This window comes from Stegodyphus dumicola, chromosome 11 (assembly GCF_044657685.1).
Source record: "Stegodyphus dumicola isolate Sdum_Otavi_A_Nest chromosome 11, ASM4465768v1".
NCBI classification, from domain to species: domain Eukaryota; kingdom Metazoa; phylum Arthropoda; class Arachnida; order Araneae; family Eresidae; genus Stegodyphus; species Stegodyphus dumicola.
The window spans coordinates 118,225,970-118,249,478 of NC_140778.1; the positions used below are offsets into that span (position 1 = coordinate 118,225,970).

Sequence of the window (23,509 nt, forward strand, 5' to 3'; positions counted from 1 at the left end):
CCCATGTGTAACATGTATACGAGCCAGTTTCCCTTAAAACGTTCTCCACAAAGGCATCCTTCCCCTTAGGCAGATAGCCCTATTGTGCTTTACCATAATCACACACGTACATATTATTATATTTATTAAGGACTGTCCTTGATTCATTGTTTACAGCTATATTTCATCTCTTCATTCAAGTAATTAAAGCAGTAAAAGTGAATATTTGAAAGGTAATATGTGGATGAAAGCAAATGGAGAAGATACACGATCAATGACAAATTTTACAAAATCATCTCGATAGATTACGGTGAAATTAAGGTACATGTCTACATACTCTCACTATTTGCATACCAACAAAACTTCTCAAGCTATTCTTTCACTAAAGCTGCTTTTTGAGGATGAACATTATTATTCATCACATGAAAGAGAGGATTCATTACCGTAGCACAGAATTTCACGAAGGGTTCAAGGAGTTTTAATCTCAACTGCTTTCAGTCTTGACAGTACTTTTCTGAATACGAGTAGACAGATGCACTAAATCTGAACCCATATGATCATACTTTCAAGAAAAAGGAGTGCTGTTGAAAGATTTTTTCATGCTTATTGCACGTTTCTGATTATCGCCGTATAATTACTCTTTCATTATCGGATTCTGAAGCAAATCATGGTTCATCTGTAATGACAATTTAAAATTTGTAAAATCGCTTTCTATTCACTTTTGCTCAGTCAATCTATCGAGTGGTCAAGATGGATAAATACTGGCAACTCGATATGGAATAGAATCCAGGTGAATAAGCTGGCTGCATGCGCAGTTTTGTCCAATTGAAATTTGAACAATAACGAGTTTTGCTTAGAATGTCATCCACGAAACATCTCTCGCCTTCGGCAGGTAACTTTCGTATGTCTTTCGACATAACCTAACCTAGCGTAATCTTAATCGTGCTATTTTAGCTTTAATATTTAAAGGAGCAAATTCCCTTTATGAAGGAAGATATAATTCTTTGGTATTTAGTCTTTTCCTCATGCTAACGGCAGGTACAAATGTTCCTACTGCTGTAGTATGTACTTCATAGAGTTATTCGTTGACTGCTTTTAATAAGTGACGGTCAAAGTCTGGAAAAAGACTAAAGATGATCAGTAATGAGTCTCAGGTAATTAAACTCCTTGTCTGGAAATATTTCCATAAACGAGGGATGAGCTGCAGAAAAATTAGGCATTTCCTTAGTAAACTGTTTTTCTTCAAATACTTCCCTCTTATTTGGAAAAGAGTCTGCCAACATCAACCAGAAAATGTTTTCGTGCTTTAAAACTTTCAACTCCATATTCTATCCGTAAAAACTAAGAGCAAAGCACAAAATTTATTAAAATCTCATTTGCAGAAAGCCTCATTGGAGTACATATTTCTTTGCTCAAAGAACGTTGTTTTGAATCTCCCTCTGGGCGTATTTCATTCAATCAGAAATATCGTAAGCAATTTCGAGAAGTAATACGAGCAAGTTCTCGATGATTCCATTTGAACAACAACGCAGAAGTAAAACAGAAAGCATTAGAATTATAATTTTAATTAGGTTATACAGGTTACCAGTAGAAAATGAATATGGAATAATGTACAGGGAGTTGCAAATTTTATAATTCATTACAAAAGTAACGCATGGAAAAATATTATAAATACTAATTCCCCACCTTCTGAACACACAAAAAAGTCAATACTGTAAAACTTTAAGCTATGCTATGCAAAAAACGTAAAAGTTATAATTTTAATTTGTTTTTTTATTATTTTTTAAAAGAAGAAACCTCTCTACCCATTATTTCCTTAGCTGGGGCTTTTATAGGTGCATCTCAATCTATGCTGACAATATTATACCATGAATTTAATTTCTGGATTTTATAATGCAAATAAAGTTCGGATTTTAGAAAGATGTACTAAATCTTTAAAGAATTTAATAAAGTTTATCGTAGTCAAGAAATAACTTTTTATACACTTACTTTTATTTACACTTGCAAACGCAATTTCTAGTTTTTAAATAATTTACTACTAAATAGATACCTCTTTCACAAAACTCTCCTGAATATGGTTTCCTGCATTTGCATTTAAGGATTCCATTAACTGTTTCGCATTTTCCACCCTTCTGGCAGGGATTTGGTTCACAGAGATCTGAGATGAAAACCAAAATACATAAAAAAGTCTGTATAAAAACGTGTTTTCTAATGAGAAACAAAAAAGAAGTTTCATTTGAAATAATTACTCTTTTCGCAGCTTTCTCCGGAATATGGAGATTTACAGGAACAGTTATAGCCGGTGGTGGTTAAGTTACATTTCCCATCATTTTTACATGGATTCGGTACACAGGGATCTGGAAAAGAGGAAAATGGGAATAAATAATTTATTCATACTCCTCCTCTCAAAACGATCTTTATAGTTTAATTTTAGAAAAGTTTCAATATGTGCATGTCTAAAATAATTTCTTGTGAAAATTTAGCTTTAAAGACCCAGTTATCCATTTTTCAATGGAAGTATTTACACATTGTGAAATTTGCAGATTTCTCATCTTTTAAATTTAATCTGTGATTTTATTTCAGCTGCTTATAATACAAGCTGAGGGAAGAACTAATTACTAACATTATAAATCACCACTTCGCTATGGCTAATCTGCTGTTTCCTGGCAGCTAGTTCTGGCTCATACTTCATTTTTCTGAATCGAATGAGGCTCTGACTTCATTTTTCTTTATTTGAAATTGTGATTTATTAATAAATATTCTTTTTTTATTCTATTATGATCCTTGCATTTATTGTAGGTCTGTAAGATAACTAAGTTTCCAAGTCACATGTGTTCTTGAAAATTACTAAGATTTTATGTTTCTATACTTTTGACTTTTACATTTAGAACTACATAGCTGACGTAACAATTTGAAAACTTATTGGCCGCTATAAAGGGTTATTAAGCAAAATATTTAGTGCATATGAAGGAGATTTGTCAGAAAAATAGTTAGTATTTCATGAACTGGTAATTCTCCGATAGAGTATTAAAAGTAAAAATTTATTATATATTCAGTAAATATAACAGGTGACAGGTGAGAGCGGATTCGGACACCCGGGGCGGCTTACTAGGACTATTCGGGTATCGTCCGGAATCCGCAACTGTTCGTACAAGGCGATAATTCTTTGGCGTCCTAGAAGCCCGGCGTCAGGAGCTTAATAGAAACTAAGTATAACACAGAATCAGAATAATTAGTTGAAAATTGTATTGATATTAAAACATTCCACATAGCTGCATTCGATAAATTTATTGAAAGTGCTGTGCGCTGATCAAAATATTAATGTGAATCTTCGAGGATTAAGTATTAATCCATTCTCTCGTGTTTTTGTAATTTTGAGGGTTAATATACTGTTCTGGATTATTCTAGGCATGTTTAATTTTGGATCTTTCTGGAATAGAGTTTTCCATCTAAAAATACTCTATAAATTGCGGCAAAGTTCCAAAACATATTCTAGTATACTTAAGAAATGAAAATCTGCGAATTAGCGAAACTCAAGCATTCATATTTCCAAGATCTGCTGCAGTATGGTAATAATTTACTCACTGAAATAGTTTATGTATATTACATAACGCTTTAAGTTAAAAAAGTAAAATTTCTGAATCAAAAACACATGGGAAGTATTAATATTATAACAAAAACCTGTGTTCTTGAAATAATAATTAACTTTTAAAGTGATTGATTACGAAGAAACGTGTGTCGTGTCATATAATACATTGCGATCCTACTAAATCGAACTTTCTCGTAACTTAATACAACTCACTTACGCTCATAGGTGCATGGAATTAATTTACGAGAATATTTAGTCTTCCATATTCGCTTTCATCGAAATTTGCTTAGTGCTGAACTGAAAGTATTGCTACGAAATGCCCAGCTGTGTACCGAAGTGAATGATGTTGCTGGCCTTGTTATGTTGCAATATTGTTACATTGCTAATTTGTGTAGTTTATTTTTGATTTGAATGAATACATTTGAATGAATACATATATGTACAATTTAAATTTTTATTTATAGTTATATTTTATGTTGTTTATTTTTATGCTATTAAATATCTTTAAATGATGCATTATTAATATATAATAAAATTATAAATTTTTATTCTTAATCTCTACTCCTTAACTCTGCAATGCATTGCCTGGGAAATCGAATTGTTAATAAGGAGTATGAAGATTCCGCAGACTTTATACTCCGTGGTTTCAATTATTTCCTACGGTGCCGCATCCTGTTTAGTATAGTTTAGTTTAGTTTACTTTACGAGTATGCGGCAACCCTCCTGGCCGACAGTAATCGGCCTCATGGTTAACGCAGCACACCCGACGCAGAAAAACAACAACAAAATAATAATAATAAAATAAATAAATAAATAAATAAAAGATTAAAATATTTAAAGTCCTATTCCTATGATAGTCTTATTTTCATTCACAATCCTCATAATTTCTGTTGCATAGCTATTTAAGAATTTTCATTTTTCAATTACATTTTGTTCATTTATTTTTCCAAATCTCGTCCTCACACTCTCGGTCAGTTTACATTCTTCCATAAAATGAGCTGCATTTCCGTACTTCCCTCAAGCCAAGCATTGATCATTGCCCTGGAGATTAAATCGTTTTAAATAGGCCGGGAATCTACCATGATCCGTGATAACTTGAATAGTATCTATATTATTAAATAGATCCACTTTTCATCCTGTATCATATTAGTAGATTGGTTTGGCACATCTCAGCTACATATTTGCTGATCCCTGTGTTATACCATCTGCACGTAACTGTGACTGACGGTATGGTATTGTTTATAAAATTTAATATATTTTAAACGAATGCTTAATCCTGGAGAATTCGGGGTTCTGATGAACACTCATTAAACTAAAATTATTTTAAGCATTTGAAGTTATTTAAACTACACTTGAAAAATTTAAAAGCTGTCACTATGTCAATTTTCATAGCGGTCGGCTATAGGATAAAAACTAATTTCTTCGAAATTATCTTATAAAATTTCTAATTACGGTTTCTTATAAGAAAATATTTATAAATATAAAACAGTTTTGGGAATGAAAGGTTTAGTACTTTTTTGTCTGCAATATTAATTTAGTTGACACTGATTAACTATGATTTTTTTAATATAGAGTCAGTTATAATTAAATACGCAAGTTAAATGCATATACAGAGCTCTCTCTATACCTATTTTATTTTGATATTAAAAAATATAATTTTCTGTTTATTATCTAAAGCAGTTTCTAAAGCAACCTTTAAAACTATCGCATTAAATAATCAGAAAAGTATTTTTTAAAATTTTGTGTTACATTCCCAAATATTTTGTTTCTGAAATTCTTTTGTGTAAGTCTTATTACATTTTAATCTGCTGTTTTTCTCTTCTAATACATTGGAAAAATTAACATAGCAATGTCATGTATAAAATAACGATGAATAGGTAGCAAACTATAAGCTCAGAAATAGCTTCATATCATCAAGAGAGCCTGTAGTTCTTCTCTCAGTGCTACCTTAGTAACCTTCATTTGAAAAGAATGATTTCTCCTCCACTAGGATTTCAAAGCCTATAAATTATTGAAATTCAATTGCATAGAGAGTTATTTAAAATGACTGACCGCATTTCAAGCGATTTAAATCTGTATCCTTTTAAGAGTATTTTAATCTAATACACATCAAAGGAAAATAAAAGTTCGGAAATTTAGAATAACATCAAATAACTGATAACCTAATGCTAGTTGTTCCTTAATGAACTATTTCTTTAAGCATTTGTTCAACTTTGAGCTTGTGAAATTTACAAATAATAGGTGGACCTTTGGTTACTGTACCTGTGGAAACTGTATCTATTATCAAAACTCGAAGTTTTTAGACATGAAAACTGTGATTAAAGGCATACATAGTTATGTCTTGAAGTTTTTGCTCAAGTACAGGAAATCGCATAGAAAGATCACAATTAGAATTTGGATGTTTTCCTTTTTATATTATTTATTATTTGAACCTCAGTATTAAAAAAAATATGGTCTGTTTAAAATCGATATAGTTGCCAGGAATTTATGTTAATTTACTAATTAAGGCCAGGTTTTATAGATATGAAAGCAGTGATTAAAGATATGCATAATTATGTCTTGAAGTTTCAATATAAGTACGGCAAATCACATAGAGAGATCGTAAGTATTTAATAAAACAAAGTAAGTTTTGGTTTATTTAATTACGGCAAAGCACACTACTGCTATCTGCCTAAGGGGAGGGATGCCTTCGTGGAGGACTTTCTAAGGGAAACTGGCTCGTATACACGTTACACATGGGGAAAACCACAAAAACGCCCATGCAGCCAAACCGTTCGCGGGATTCGAACCTCGGACATAACTACCAGTGTTCAGCGACTTTACCGCTCGGCCGCTGGAGGGCCCTAAAACAAAGTAATAGTAGATCAAGAAAGTAAACAAAGTAATACTATCTGTGCATGCTGATTTCAGCAAGCATAGGTAAAATGTTTCAATACAATGTTAAGCAGATTCTCTTTTTTAGTCAGATAAACTTATCATTTAGTAATGCATTTAATGTGGTAACTAGCACACTATATTACATAGTTACCACTATTTAATGGGGTAACTATGTAATATAGTATTTAGTTAAGCTTTTGTTCTTAATGTAAGTTTCAGCCTTTATTTGTGAGTGTTTTTCAATGAAGTAACTTATAATGCGTTTCGAGAAACGATACACATAAACCTGTGTCAGGCCAAAACATTCTCAGTTGCATGACGAATAATAACTTTTATACTGGAAAAAAAAAAAAAAAAAAGAGAGAGAACGTATATCTTTGCTTTTAATGCCTAACTTTAATTCAATTTATATTGAGAAAATGAGAGCTTCATACACATGGCTTGGATTAGTTAACATTATTCTAATTATTAATACCACTAACAAACCCTTAATGGAAATTTAATTTCGATATTTTTTCTATATTTAAAGCTTTTGGCATCAGGAAAAAACAACCGAAAATTAGAATAATAAGGAAGGCAAAATTGAATATTTTACTTGTTGTGATTTTCTTATCACATATTTCCCCGGTGTATCCAGTTAAACATGAACATTTGAAAGAATTTGGAATATCCAAACAGGTACCTCCATTAATGCATGGATTAGGTGAGCAAGGCCCTGTAAACATAGAATAATAATATATTTAGGAAAAATAAGTTACATAATTATCAGGAGATTTTTCTCATGCAAAATATTAGTTTTTAGTTATCATGCTGATGTCCTAATAAAATATAATTAAAAATGTTTATATACGATCAGCTTTTATTTAAAATGGGTATAATAATTAATGCACTAAAAACAGAAAAATAATTTATTATATAGTTTAATGGGAATAATAGTTAAAATTTTTAGTTACGTAATTCATCTGCTATTTTATACTGCGAAAACTGAAAGCGTGGGAGCCCATGATAAATTTAAAAATCTAATGTCCACATCACGTGACTTCCTTGTACGGAAAGGCAATTTTTCCTGCATTTAATTTAAACTTATTGAGTTCTACTTCTTCGATAGCGCATAAACCACAATAGAATAAATGCGCTCTTTAAAATTCACTATATTTATTTACCATAGCGACAAGGTTCACTTAACAGCCTTACATTTCATACATTTTATAATTCAAAATACACACAAATTATATCATCTGAAAAATTACCTAATCTTTGCCACACGTTCTCTTCGAATACTATAATAAATCTAAAACGATGTATAAAAGAAATTAAACAAATGAAAAATAAACAGTTTTTCACAGACGATTCAGCACCGCTTTCCTAATGCGCAAGCGCTACCCGTAAACATTCTTCTCTGTCCGAAACAGACTGGCGACAGTAGTTTTTGTTAATATGAAACACTTATATCCGCTAATTTCATTAGAAATATATTTCTCATTCAATTAATTCAGTTCTCAATTTGCGGCAAGGCTAAAATAATAAAAATTGAAAGTATCTTCATTAAAAATTGAAAGATATAGAAAAAGCATAAAAGACTGAATAGAGTTAAAAAAATTATAATTAAGCTTGCACGCAAAAACAATTGTCTACGCAAAAACAAGCAATTCGGCCAGGGGACAAGAGGACAGATTCTTCAGTGCACAAAACTGAAAGTTTACTTTTGGTCTCACACAGCAAAAATAATAGAATAATAACTTAAATAACTTCTAAATTGCTGATAAATCTACAACTATAGCATGCAGGTTAAATAAAGCATAAAAATCTTAACCGGAAGATAAGAACAGAATATTTCATTCATTTTTAAATAAAAAAATGCACAATTTACAAACATATAAGGATCATCATCAGCGAACATCAGAAACGTAATTTTCGAAAGAACTTTATACACCGAAATAAAAATAATATATTGTAACAGCAGAGCGGCACACTATGAGTCTGGTTTCATATTCATTTAATGTATAATATAAACCTTAAACCATTGTAATTATGAATAAATATTTTTATATACAAGTACTTTGTAAAGCAATGAATAAAGATAAAATAAAACTCTTTACCCTTGCAAATGCCTTCTACGTCTTTGTACCCTTTCTTGCAAATGCAGGTTTTGGTATCTTTTAACCACCCACGTTCAAAAGTGCAGTTTGAATTTTTGCCACATTCGCATGCTGCGGAAAAGCCAATATTGATAATTAATACCTTACGCATAAGATTATTAAATGAAAGACACATTTATTACTTTGAAATGCATTATTATTTATAACGTTAAGTATTGTAGATCAGAGTTCCCGTTCCATTATCGTTTTATCCTTTTGCAGTTTTGTAATTAGACTTAACATTTTAAATTAAATCACGTGTTTGACGCTAAATAAGAAAGTCTAATGCTCAGGTTCCTAATCAATGAAAATATATTTAAAAATAATCAGTTTTCTCTTTTTAATTCTTAAAATCTTTCTAAGTGAATTCTAATTATTTCAGATAATAAGTGAAGTGAACTTCTATACGAAGAAATATTTTGTCGTCTCTCTCCCAGCATTAAGCGCGGGGCTACCAGTCAGATGTGAGGTATCCATCTCCTCATGAAGGTTGCACAATCGGTTCATTTGGTGCAGATGTTTTGAAAGGCAATCATGACCAGTAACAAGACCAAAGGAAGCAACAGATTGCTTTCTGGGCAATAAAGGCATGTCAAAAATTAAATAAAGGTAAATATTGGATCATTAAAAATAACAAAATGATCAATGAAATAATTAATAAACGAAAAATAAATCGAAATTGCTACGACTTCGAAAAACTTTTCATAGATCTTCCTTTTAATGAAATAATACAAATCTCATTCACCATTAAAATTATTTTCTGAAACTACAAAAATTATAGAATTCTAATAATGGACCTACACACGTTTAAACATTACATACATTAATTTTAATAAAGAATTACAATGATGGACATCTACACGTTTAAACATTACATACATTAATTTAAATTATAGAAATATAATAATGGACCTCTACACGTTTCATTACATAAATTAATTTTAGTTATAGAATTATAGTAATGGACACGTTTAAACATTACATATATTAATTTTAATTATAGTGTTACGGATTTGGTATTTAAACAGCTTATGTTAGCTTATGTTAGTTGAATTGTAAATTAAATGGTTTTATTTCCCCCGCAGGGCAGCGCGTGACGAATATTAAAAGAAAGTTAAGCCGAAAATTGAAAATACAAGAGCGCGTGCATGTAACATTTAATAAATATCTCTTTTTGGTTTCGAGAAAGTACTAGAAAATTCTCGCGCGCGATTTTAAAATCTTATAAAAGGAGGAAAACTCTCGGTTCGTTGCAGTTACTTAGTTTGATGTGGTTTTAAGAGTTTGTTTAGAAAACTGCTCTTGTTGACTGAAGCGAATTCGCGGATTAGCTTTCTTTAGCTGCTTTGAATTAAGTTCTCGAACGTTTGAGTAGTCAAAAGATAATTACTGTGAGATATTATAATACTGCACGACTATCTGAGGAGATTTAAGCATTTTTGTTGTGATAATAATAAATTTTGTTGATTTTTCATCTGTCTTGTGCATTCATTTCGTAACGAACCCGTACGCACGCAACAATTTTTGGTGTGAGGATTGGGGTTTGAATGCCAATAAAAAGAGCGATGGAAGAGCAATTAAGGCAGTTGATATCAGCCTTTGCCTCGTTTAAAGAGAAATGAAAGAAGAGAGGAAACTAATCAGGAAAAGATTGAAGCGGGACAGGAAGAAATGAAAGCGGGACAGGAATTCGTTAAAGAGGAGATGAAAATCTTAAAGACGAGATGAAAGCAGGTCAAGGGGAAATGAAAAGAGAAATTACCTACGTAATAGAAAACAAATTCGAGGCTATAGAAGGTAGAAGAGACTCGGTCGAAAGTAAGGTTGGAGAAATTGAAGAAACAGTCTCCTCCGTCGAAGAACAAATAGAAGGGAGAGTTTCTGCTGTGGAGGAACGACTTGAAGGAAGAGTTTGTGCCGTCCAACACCAAATCGAACAACAACTTGATGATAGGGTTTCTGCAGTAGCCAAAAAATTGGATATTTAAAGAAATTCGTAGCGACGGCAGGGAACAATAGTGATGGTTTTAAATTTTTACCCATGCCTGCTCGTCCCTCTATGAAGTTATCTACATATGATGGGAAGACCTCTTGGCAAGTGTATAGAACACAGTTTTCTACAGTGGCGAATGCGAATGGATGGGATTCTCAAGCTAAGGCCTGTCATCTCGCCGCTTCCCTGAGAGCAGACGCAGCGGATATTCTGCAGACTCTTCCCGAAAACCAGAGATTAGACTTTGAAGCTCTATCTGGCGCATTGGAGCTGCGCTTCGGAGAAAAGTGTTTAAAAGACTACAGCAGGCTTCAACTAAATTCTCGTCAGCAGAAGCCCACCGAAACACTTCAGGAGCTCGCCACGGATGTTGAAAGGCTATCACATCACGCCTTTTTGTAGTGCCCGACAGAAACAAGAGAAATCCTGTCCCTGCAATATTTCATCGATGGCATCCGGGACTGTGAAATACAGAAAGCACTGCGAAAGGAGGATGTTAAAGATTTGAAAAGCGCTCTGTTGTACGCTATGAAGTTCGAGGCAGTCCAGAAAGCAACTCGTAGAGATCGCTACCCGGTCAGAGCTGTGCGAGTTCACGAGCCAGTGGATCAACTGATGGCTCGTTTAGATGATTTAGCCAGAGAAGTCAATGTTTTGATACAGAGTACGAGTGAAAACAAAGTGGCTCTAAGGTGTTGGAAATGTGGCATTGAAGGGCACATACGACGGCATTGCGGAACACCCCAGGGCACGGATATTAAAACGGATGATTTGACAAGACCACTGAATGCTTTGACATGGGATATTGGTGAGAAGAAACAACCCTGAAGTGCTGGAAATGCGGTGTTGAAGGCCACATACGAAGAAACTGCAGAATACCCCAGAGCACGGGAAATAAAACAGATGAGTTGAACAGGCAATTAAATACCAGGAGATGGAAAAGGAATGACATGAAACCAAAGTGCTGGAATTGTGGAGCTGAAGGCCACGAACGAAGGAATTGCAGAACACCCCAGGGTACGGAAAATAAGAGGATTTCCCAGCAACGACGCAGGAAACATATCGAGGAACGAACGAATGACCCTGTCGAGGAACGGAGGTTGCCAGATAATGAAAAAACCCGTTTTAAAGCGCTTAAGATTTCTACAGTCAGTGGCAACAGTAACGGACTGTCCATAAATGGAAATATCGATGGAGTTCCTTGCAATATGATCATTGACACAGGAGCTAATGTTACCATCATTATCAAAGATGTAGCTGAAGAGTTTAAATATAAACTTATTTGGACGACATCCTGTGTTACCCTTCAGACTGCGTCTGCTGACAAGATCGAGATAGCTGGGAAGTTAAACGTGAACATCACGTTTGGAAGTGCCGCCTACCATAACACGGTATATGTGGCGGATATTACAGATCCATGCATACTCGGACTGGACTTTTTAACGAAATACAATTTTTCCTTAGACTTGAAAAACAACAAACTGATTTCAGCATCTGATGACATGACTATCCATCCTCAACAGGGATCCTCGCCTAAAAATTTCGACGCCTTGTCCGAAAGACCCAGTTCGGGAAGCTGCCGAAATTATACTAGGATCGAAAAGAAACGCAAGACTACCAGCTATTCTCCATTCCAGATGCTCTTCGGTCGAGACCTTCGTCTGCCTTGTGACCGCCTGTTTGATCGCCATACGGATGCGCCTTCATCGCCTGAGGAACACATCCAAGATATCCAGGCCCGTTTTGAAGTTATGCACCGTTCCGCACGAAAGCGAGTGAATGTGGCGACCAACACGAGAGCTACTGGACATAGATTCAACAAAGGAGACATAGTGTGGTTGTGGAACCCGATTCGACGAAAAGGAGTCACGCCTGAATTACTGTCACATTGGGATGGTCCGCACACAGTCCTAAACAGGCTGAATGACGTCGTGGTTCGGATACGTGAGTCTTCGAACTCTAAACCTAAAGTCGTTCATTACGACAGGTTAACTCATTACTATGGTCGTAGATCGTAATGTAAATAATTGTAAATAGTGTAAGACCATGGTCCTTTTTGTTTCTATATGTGTTTGTATTTAGTATTTGATTGCATTTATTGTTCATATTTTTTTTTGTTATTGTAATGTAATGCTTATTATTGCATTTATGCCACAGTTGTAAATTTGGCTTCCTGTACAAGGATTGTACTGCTCGGGACGATCAGTCCTTGGGAAGGGGGCAGTGTTACGGATTTGGTATTTAAATAACTAATGTTCGTTGAATTGTAAATTAAATGGTTTTATTTGCCGCGCAGTGCAGCGCGTGACGAATATTGAAAGAAAGCTAAGCCGGAAAATTGAAAATACAAGAGTGCGTGCGTGTAACATTTAAGAAGTATCTCTTTTTGATTTCGAGAAAGTACTAGAAAATTCTCGCGCGCGATTTTAAAATCTTATAAAAGGAGGAAAACTCTCAGTTCGTTGTAGTTACTTAGTTTGCTGTTGTTTTAAGAGTTTGTTTAGAGAATTCGCGGACTAGATTTCTTTAGCTGTTTTGAATTAAGTTCTCGAACGTTTGAGTAGTCAAAAGATAACTACTGTGAGATTTTATAATACTGCACGAATATCTGAGGAGAGTTAAGCATTTTTGGTGTAATAATAATAAATTTTGTTGATTTTTCATCGGTCTTGTGCATTCATTTCGTAAATATCCGGTACGCACGCAACAATAGAATTATAATAATGGACCTCGACACGTTTCATTACATACATTAATTTCAATTATAGAATTATAATGATGGACATCTAAACGTTTAAACATTACATTAATTTTAAATTCTGATTTTGTTTACATTTCAATGGTATACATTTCAATATCATATACATTTCAATGAAGTTCACAGTCACTAGAAGGGGACGAACTGTGAAATCTGTTCATAGACTGCAATTGTGACATACGCGACAGTAGGTTGAGTTCCTCCAGAACTCAAGGTGGGAGGATGTCGCTGCTGAGCCAGCCTCTCGCAGTTTTAATCCCTTATAAACTGAAGTGAACTCAGATCTAGAATAAACTAGAGAGACAGTATTGTCAGACACGAACGTAAGCAGAAATTAACGCCCCTTAGCGTACTTGTAATTAAACTCCTTCTATCGATTAAATTCTTCCTATATCTTTGTAAATACTAATAAAGTAAGTTTGTGGTGTGAAATTCTTCCATTTTTGGACTGGATTGTCATTTTAACTTAGATTACATCCAATTTTTAGTTTTATGACTTCACAGAAAACCCTGTCAGCTGTCAATGAAGAAGAAGAACAAAAGGTAAGTTTACCTTTTTCACATATTTTTATTGATCTTCTAAAACTCATTACGTATTTTATAATCATTGAACAGAAATGAAAAAAATTGACATACCTTTGCATTTAGTCGTAGAATACTGTCCATATTCTGGGAAACATTTGCACACAGTTTTGCCACTTTCCTTAACGCAGTCACCATTTTCACATTCACAAGCTGGAAGAAATGAAAGTATAAATTGTTGCAGTATATTCGACATAAAATATTTTATAACTGTAAAAACCTTGTTCTATGATTTGTGTTTATGGAAAGAAATCTAAAGTAAAAATCGCGGATATAGGATCACTAACATCACGTTTCACGTATTTTGTTTTCATAAACAGGTTCGCAGATTTATGGCAGCATGTCATAATTGACTATCATACTAATGAGTTCTTCACAGGCCGAACATTGAACCTTGAAATATGATTTTTAAATCGATATTTTGTCGCTGAACTATGTTTTCTAAAGTTAATGCAGTAAATCCAGCGTAATGATCTTATCCAGGTTGAAATAATGATTAAAAATAGAGTTAGACCAAAACCAGTCATCACCACCTTCTTAAGTCATTTTTAGTCAGCTCGGAGATAAGTGAATTTCAAAAAGGGGCAGTAACTCCCGCCCCCCGTGATGATTTAAGGCGGCGACTGAAAATTCAAGTGATATTGGAGGATGGGCACCATATAAACACTGTTTGCTAATGTTTGAAGAACACTGAGCGCCGAGATTTAATTCGAAAAGTACTTGTTTAAATCAGTAATGTGCATTTGCCCAGAAGTAGACAGATAGTACCTTTAACTATTGCATTCTCATATGTTGTCACCAATGGTATACATACCTTTAAAACTAGAAGTCTTTACAACGATTATTTAGATTTGGAGTCATGAAAACTAATACAATATGCACACTGCTGGCCATTCAAATATCCTTACCAGGAAGGAATGATCAGATGAAAGTCAAAATCACATAAAAGGAAGAAGACGTTGGAACATGCTTCAGCGCATTTAGACGAATCGGGAGGGGGAGGAACGACACCTGAAGCATTGCATAAAAGAAAAGTTGTGTAGTGGACTTCTCATTGGAAAAGTGCTTTGTAAGGTTGGAGTTTGCTCCGAATATCGTGTTATGACTCGAATAAGCAAAAAGCTTACCAGCAAGCTTCGAAATTCGATAGAGGCAGGATCGTTGCCTATCGAAAGTTGTAGATTATCGTTCCGTGATATCGCCGGTCGCAGTAGTTGACATGCGAATATAGAATCAATGGATTGCCGAGGGTCCTACTAAACGGCATGCAGGATCTCAACGTCCTGCCATGACTAACGCCCGAGAGGACAGACACATTGTGCGTCAGGCCTGCAAAACAGTACCACTGCATCACGGACCGTTAGTCTGGAGATAGCTACATTTGCAGCACGCCCAGTATCAGCTTGTAAGACGCTTCGACGTTTGGACTGTCAGCAGGATGACCATTATTTAGGCTTCCCTGGACAATGTAGCATAGAGATAGACGGCGACTCTGGTGTGCCAGACGACGAAGCTGGATATAGGAGTGGCACAGTCTCGCCTTTTCAAATGAATCCCGGTTCTACGTGAAGTATTTTCATGGTCGTATACGTGCCTGCAGTGTCCTAGAAGACGGCACGTCGCCTGCTTGCATTTGATTTCTGCATAGTAACCCCGCATCTGGTGTAATGGTTTGGGCAGCCATTGGGTACACGGCACACACATCTCTAACTCGGATCGACGGTAATTTGAACGCAGATGGATGCATTTCTGACATCTTACGTCCAATGGTTGGACCCTATCTTCGAGGCCTCCAAACGACATGATCCAACACGATAATGAAAGACCATATGCTGCACGTCGTATTCTGACTTTACTCGATGCACAGGGTATTCGCTTGCTCGCCTGACATGCACGGTCTCCAGATCTATCACCCATTGAAAACATCTGGTCATGAGCTGCTGAGAGACTGGCCTGCTACTAATATCCAGCTAATACGGTTGATAAGTGTAGCATAGACTTGAAGCGTCATGGAATGAGTTGCCGATTTCTGTCACCCAAGCCCGGTTTGCCTCCACGCATAATGGGTAAAGGCTATTTTACCTGCCAGGGGTGGCAGCTGTTTCTATTAATTTCGCACCCCTGTAATCGCCCGAAATGTTTACAGATTTAATCATTTTGTCTTTATGTAATACTGTTTACGTGCAATAAATATCCTTTTTTGTATTTGCTTTCCCTCATGTTGTTACAATTTTAATGGCCACCAGTGTAATTATAAAAAACACACTTTTCAATTTACATATGCAGTGTGAATCGTTCAGATCTTTAAAATCATTACCCTTACGAAAAGCCGACGTTTTAAAATCGCCGAAGACGTCAAGTAGGAAAAAGAAAAAGATGTCAGAATCTGAATCTGAGGAAACAACCCCGAAATATTCCAGTGAGGAGTGTGCTATCTCTGAATTTATTAAAAGCATGGGAGGACCCGACAAAGCAGCAAAAACAGTAATGGATATTATGAAAAATACAAAAATTACCGACGAAGAAATAGAGGCAAAGAAAAAAGAAATAGAAAGTAGAAGAGCCCAGAAAGAAGAGCCGGAAAAAGAAAAATGGATATCACCACGAAAAGTAGCAAAAATACCTCTGAACAGCGAACCGATGGAAATTGCTCAGACAAACAGATACGAACAATTAGAAGTCGATCAGACGAAAGACGATGCAGTACCTAATACTGACGAAAAACCACCACCCATAGTTTTCCAACAAGAAAAGATAGAATGGATGAGTATTGAAGAAGATTTAAGAAAAATATGCGAGGAAGAATTCGATGCGCAAATGAAATCAAAAGCGATCTTCGTTTACGTAAAGACATCCAACGATTTCAGAAAAACTACAGAATTATTAAAGAAAAGAGGAATTCCTTTTCACACATATCTGATGCAACACGAAAAACCTCTAAAGGTAATATTAAAAGATTTACCATGTAAAATAACAGAAGAAGCGATTCTTACGGATCTAGAGAGACGAAAATATCCGATTCTGAAAGTTAAACAATTCCGCAAAAGTTCAAAGAACAATTTTGAAAAACTGCCCATTTGGCTTCTGGAACTTAAATGCAAACGGCTACGCAATTTATGCTCTGAACAATATGTTCAGCTTTAACATAAAAATTGAAAAATATAACCCGAAAAAGAGACCCACACAGTGCTTTAGATGCCAGGAGTGGGGACACTCGCAACATCTATGCACTAATAAAGAACGATGCTGCAAATGTGGAGAAGAACACCGGAGCAATTTATGCACATTAAAAAGAGAAGAAAATCCAACCTGTCTGTTTTGTAAAGAGAAACAGGTGAGTAGTTACCGTGGATGTATAGAATATGAAAAGAAATTTGAGAAGATAGAACGGAAAAATATTCACTCTAAACCTAAAGACTATAAAGAACGCGCTGAAGACTTTCCATCGCTAACGACAGAAAATAAAAAAGAAAATAGAAGGAAAGAAACACCACTTTATAGCGAAAAAGTTAAAGGAAAAATCAAGAAATACCGAAAGAAATAAACGAAGCAATGCAATGGTTACAAAATGGAAATATCCAAGACTTTATCAGTAACATCATAAAACATATGGAAAATATAAAGAAAGCAAAAAACACAAGCGAAAAACTTGCCGCCGGTTTCCGTGCTGCAATGTATATTATGAAGATTGCCGAAGAGGAAAATTAGCTGAAAACATTTTTTAGAAAAAAGAAGGAAAAAATGGACTTTAATCTCAATTTGCTTAACTAGGCAAATTTTCTCTTTTCAAGCAGCAATGGTGTGGTCAGCACTTGGGAGGGTGACCCCCCACCTGACGGGCCTCGACGATTCACGTTTTAGACTTCTAGAGGGGAGGAGCCTAATTGCTGAAGAAAATACAGTTTGACTGAGGCTTTCGCCACCCGACCACTCTTCGTCTTCGGACGCGGTGTATTAAGATGCACCTTTGAACTTTAAAAACCCGTGAAAGGCCTAATGGCAACCTGATCTATTGGTAAAAACTCGTAGTAGTTGAGACCATAAGTGAAATTCAAGATTTCCGTTCTACCAAAAGAAGTTGTACTTCATCTTTTACCATGAATAAATTGCGCAAGCATGACACGCAAAATCGTGAAGCGTTCTACATTTTTGCTTCGGCAGTACACATATACCATGAATGAATTGTTCGCAACATTGATATGAAGATGACACGACAGTCGCAAAAGTAATGTATGTACGACTGAGATAAGATTACATTCCCTTGCGATCTGTGTGAAATTTGGAGAGCGGTGCAAGAGTAGTTGTCAGAATCAAAATTTCATTAGCGTATGCTGTTTTTTCTTACCATTTTCCTCGAAAAATCGCATTGTTTATTTTTATTTTGCTCTATCTATTTTCTTTGGTAAACATGATTGTCGTTCCTCCCTTTTTTACTTAAAAAGTTCTTAAAATGTTTTTTGCTAAAATATTTTTTTCTTACTTTAAGAAGAGGAACCAAGTTTTGAAAATCTTTAAAATTTTCCAATATCAGATCCAAACTAAGTTAGCTTTTTAGCGTAAATTTAAATGAGGGAGAATTCTTTGAACAAAGAGGTGTTACGAAAAATTTGTAATGGAACTGATGAAGATTTACGTTGTTTGCTTTTTTATAAAGAATTCAATATAAAAAGATATATTCCATAAAGAATTTTGCTTCAGAAGTTTTCCTAAATTTTCCAACATAGTTCTACCGTGTTTGGAAACAAAAAAAGCTGCTTTAATAGCAGACATGATAAAAAATTAGGTGCCAGTGTAGTAGTTAGTATTGATATAGTAACAGTTAATAATTTAATAACTTTATTACAGTATCAATTTATGCGATACTTGCCTTTCGATTCTTCAATCCCTCACATCTTTTGATAGTAATAATTCGTTAATTGCAAACATTAAATTTTTATATGAAGTCATTACTTGGTGTCACAAAATATTCTTCAGTTGAATAAAGTCTCATGTTGGGATCTTAGAAAACGAGAGGACTGACGGGCTGGTCAAAGAGGCTACTTTGGGTGAGGCTGAGAGGACTCTGAATGTCCAGGCTTCCAGAAAAATTATGATTTCTTAAATGAAAAAAAAAGTCTCTCCACTATGTTGAGAACTGTCATTTAAATTACACATAAGGGAAAAATACAATTATATCAAAAGTTTTACAGTAATAATAATGAAATTAATTTTGCTAGAGAACTAATGCATTTTGCTAACGATTTGTGGCTAACAATTTGATTACTAATAATTTGTTGGTGTGGAGATTTTAATTCAACGCCCATGTTTTAATTACACTTTAAAGCTTTACTTGTGCCGCCTAGACGGTACAGTGGTTAGGGGAACCGACAGCGATATCCAAGGACCCGGGCTCGAATCCCGGAAAAGCATGGTTGTAACTGCCCATCACTTCAAAATGTGGCCCATCTCTTACCTGCCTCCATAATAAAGTGATCACCACCTATGGTGTTTAGCAGCAGCCAAGCCGAAGTCGGCTGAGGGCCCGCCATTGGGGGAAAAAGAAGTTCCACTGATATATATGTTTAAAATTTTGTTTTACTCCTTCAAAATATACTTTATTTGTACGTGATTTTGTGTTAAAATTACATATGTTAGTGTTTATTGTTTAACTAGCATATGATCTTTCTTATTTAGATTTTTTTTAATGTTTTTTTCTCTCTCTTTTTCTGCCGTCGAGATCCAGTGGATTTAACCCCGCTGATCGTATTTAGTTTATTTTTACTTATTTTTTGATTTCTCGAGCTCCCTATTGCTCACTTGCTTTCCAAGTCTGTTTGCTTTCCTTCTTTCTTTCTTTCTTTTTCTCTTTCTCTCTCTCTCCTTTTTTAAGGACATAGTGTGTTATGGAGTAGAAAATGGCTTCCCCGCTTTATGTCCTTGTTTGTGGTTTGAAGTGGATCTCCCTCTTATAACCATATGGGCAATTTATTCTTCTAGGTGAATTGAGCTCGCACCTTACGTCGATCGATTAATATAGCTTTATCTGATAGAAATTTTAATAAATCGCCCAAATTGAGCCAGCACCTCCAAGGTAATGATGTGAATATACAAGAACTAAAATACCATTTCAATGTTTTTAAATCTCATTCCGAAATATTGCATAAATGCATAAAAAAAGGAAACGGAGAAATTAGACATTCACTAAGTTGTCTACTCTTCAAAAAATGACAAGATGAACTTTGTGGACTTTTGGAATCTTTTTACTGCCTAAAGAAACAATTTCAATGCATTTTGAAGATGAATACATAACCGAGACTTTTGGCCTATTTCCTATGCAATTTCAAAACACGTCTCCGAACTTAGAAGAATGTATTGAGCTACAAGCAAACAAGCTGCTGAAATTTAAATATAAACACGTGGCCCAGCATCTTTAGCAGGAGAATCAGATATTCTGGTAAAATGAGTATCATGCAGAAAATTTTTATAGTTTCGTTGTTTTATTTAGTGGAAAGCAGACTTAGCAGAATATTTAAATCCAATAACCGGAAACTGAAATCCGCTGCACATAACTAATCGCGACGATTTTAGTATGTTGATTGTAGAGTCATTGTTTGTACTTCCTTGTATGAAGTAAAAAGGAAGTATTGTAATCACGAAAAGATTCAGGCATGATAGTTGAACGAAAATATCCATTTTGACCGCTATCGAATGCAATTTAACTCTGTTTTTCTGTGACATTTGTATGTAAGGACAGAGTAAAGGACTCTTTTCCCACCAAAAAATTATCAAACTGATTTAAAAGGAGCTCTGAAGATAACTTTTTATGGCATCTGTGCGCATGTACGTATCTCGCCTAATTCAAAAACGAGTAGCCTCAGAACGTTGAAATTTTGTATATAGGTTAAAAATTTGTATGTAGGTTGAACGTTGAAAACTGGAAATTCCCTATAACATATAGATGTGCACCTCGTATTTTGGTTACAATCGGCCGCACCAAAACTATATAAATATACGTATATACATATTCACTCTGTTCCTCGGCTCAGTGATGTCAGTTTTTTATTCTTATATGTTTGTAAATTGGGCATTGTTTGCTTTAAAAGTGATTGAATTATGTTGTTCGTATCTTCCGGTTCAGGTTTTTATGCCTTTAGTAAATCTGTATGCAATATTTTTAGAATTATGAACAATTTAAAAGTTGTTTAAGTGCCGCTAAGCCTAATAATTTTTGCCATGTCAGCCATTGCTTGTTTATATTTGAAACAGCAGAATAGTGGATTTGTTGCCAATCTAGAGAAAGTAAGCTTCTCAATAACAAAGATAACGTCTTCTTTTATTATTGCAAATTAAATCACGATCCATTCTGGAATTTATTCGAGGAACTAAGTGTTTAAGACTTACTTCGTAATTTTTAATATAGTATTTTGACTTTTTATGTATTTTTGCCTTATTGCTAAGTCAGAACTGAATTAATTGAATGAGAAGTACTCAACCGTCTGTGAAAAACTGTTTCGTTTTTTTGTTTGCCTTGTTTAATTTCTTTTATACATCGTTTTAGATTTGATACAGTATTTGAATAGAACATGTGGCAACGATTAGATAATTCTTTAAATGATATAAATTTATATGCATTCTGAGTTAAAATATGGACGAAATATAACGCTGTTAAGTGAACCTAGCGCCAGAGTGTCACTGTGGTAAACAAATAGAGTGAACTTTAAAGAGTGCATTTATTCTATTTTGTTTTTTGCGCTTTCGACGAAGTAGATTTGATTCAATAAGTTAAAAAGAAATGCAAGAAAAAATGCGTATAATTTAATATTGCGTACAAGGAAATCATGTAGTGTACACATGAGATTTTATTTAACCAGGAGACATGAAAAATGAGAAATGCTCTGACAAGGACTCGAACCTAGATAAAGCCTTCGTTATTTTTAATGCATTTGTGCAATTCCAGACTGAGATTTAAAAGTGTTGAAATGGACCTCTCGAATACGCACGAAGTGTGCTTCCATTGCATCAGTCGCATGTTTGAAGGAGGGGCTCCTTTTATTCTGCTCCTTGTAAAGAACGCCTGGGGATTAGGGGACACAATCGCTGAATCCTACTAGTGACGAATTATTGTCCACCACCTTTTAGTTCAGGCTCCACTGTAAAAACATTAGGCTGCTTTCTTTCTTTCTCTTTTTTTAAGCAGGAGACAGAAAAAATGAGCAATGCACCTGCCGGGACTCGAACTTACACTTCTCGAATACGCGCCGAGTGGGTTTCTGTTACATCACGAAAGCATGTGGAAAGAAAATATATATATGTTAGAGAAGAAAATATATATAAAAGAAAATATATATATGTTAACCAGTAAGGTGCCGAATTTTAACAAATTGGCAGAAACTAATCACTGCCTTTTTTTACTTATTCAATTTGTACTGTTCTTTTTGTGATTATATATAGCTGGGTTTTTTTTCTTAATTTTATTAATACACAAATGTCACAGTTACTTTGTTAAATCTTGCACTTTTTCATAATAGAAGATGTGCATCAAAAGGGGGTTACTGAGGATTCAGGTTTTTTTTTAATCGGGAATAAATAAAAACATTTTTGAGAAATAGTTCCTTACGTTGCTGCAATTCAATGAGGATAATAATTTTAATTTATTTGATTTAATCAATTAGATAGTGAATAATAAACAAATTAATTTTAATAGCTTACTTTTAAACGCATGTTTCTTAATAATTTTTATCTTTACTTTTTAATAATACGTATATCTTACCTGATATAATTTCAAATACGTTCAATATATAACATATGCAACTTGTGATAGCTTTTATTAATATTTGTAATATTGTTTTACTTAACCAGAAATCAAAGATATTTGTTGATTCCAGAAGTTTTGCCGTTGGGTGTTGTTTGACTTACTGGTATCTTTAATAGCCTGTTTCGCTTCATGCCGTACGAAGACACCAGCATTAGAATCAGCTCAGGCCAGTTACAAGTATGTGGGGCACTAAAACAACATCAGAAAAAATTCGTAGTGTTTGTTATACTTACCAGTTTTTGTTAATTATAATTGTTGTAATTGTTATTATGCTAATCACCAATTTTTGGTAACTGTAATTATCCAAATCAGTATGTTACAATTACTCGCTATAATAATCATCTGAAAACCTGTCCTCATCAGGGGCCCTTAGCCGGCAGTTTATTCATAATTTAAAAAAAGGTTACAATAACTTTATTGAGTTACATATGACTTACAAATATACATATATAGAAATATATTTGTACACAATATTACATAACTTAAAATTTAAAATTTTTAAATTATGTAATATTGTGCTTAAGATGGCTAATAATTTTCAAAGGAATAGTAGAGAATGTTTCCCTGATGGCTCAATAAAAGCAGCAAAACACGCCAGCCGTGAACGTATACCCCGCAGACAACCATCTGTAATATTATGAGATGGCGACTGCAACTAAAACAGCACTATTTATAAATATTGCATTATTTAGAATCAGATAATTCTATCAAGAGACACGAGTATTATATTTGCATGCAAATAGCAATGCTAGACATGATTTTGCCGCTCATCTAACATTCAGTGATAAAGCAAAGTTTC

The 23,509-nt window shown here is 34.4% G+C and overlaps 1 protein-coding gene across 7 annotated transcripts in view; it reads right to left on the minus strand.

The window, feature by feature from the left end:
- LOC118205862 (uncharacterized) overlaps window positions 1-23,509 on the minus strand; it is a 238,591-nt gene that overhangs the window by 100,760 nt on the left and 114,322 nt on the right. For all 7 annotated transcript variants that reach the window (XM_085827135.1, XM_085827138.1, XM_085827136.1 and 4 more), the window contains 5 exons: window positions 13,971-14,069; window positions 8,545-8,655; window positions 7,041-7,160; window positions 2,229-2,336; window positions 2,030-2,137 (listed from right to left, as the gene is read on the minus strand). In XM_085827135.1, the coding sequence (XP_085683261.1) occupies window positions 2,030-2,137; window positions 2,229-2,336; window positions 7,041-7,160; window positions 8,545-8,655; window positions 13,971-14,069 (546 nt within the window). The remainder of the gene's footprint in view (window positions 1-2,029; window positions 2,138-2,228; window positions 2,337-7,040; window positions 7,161-8,544; window positions 8,656-13,970; window positions 14,070-23,509) is intronic.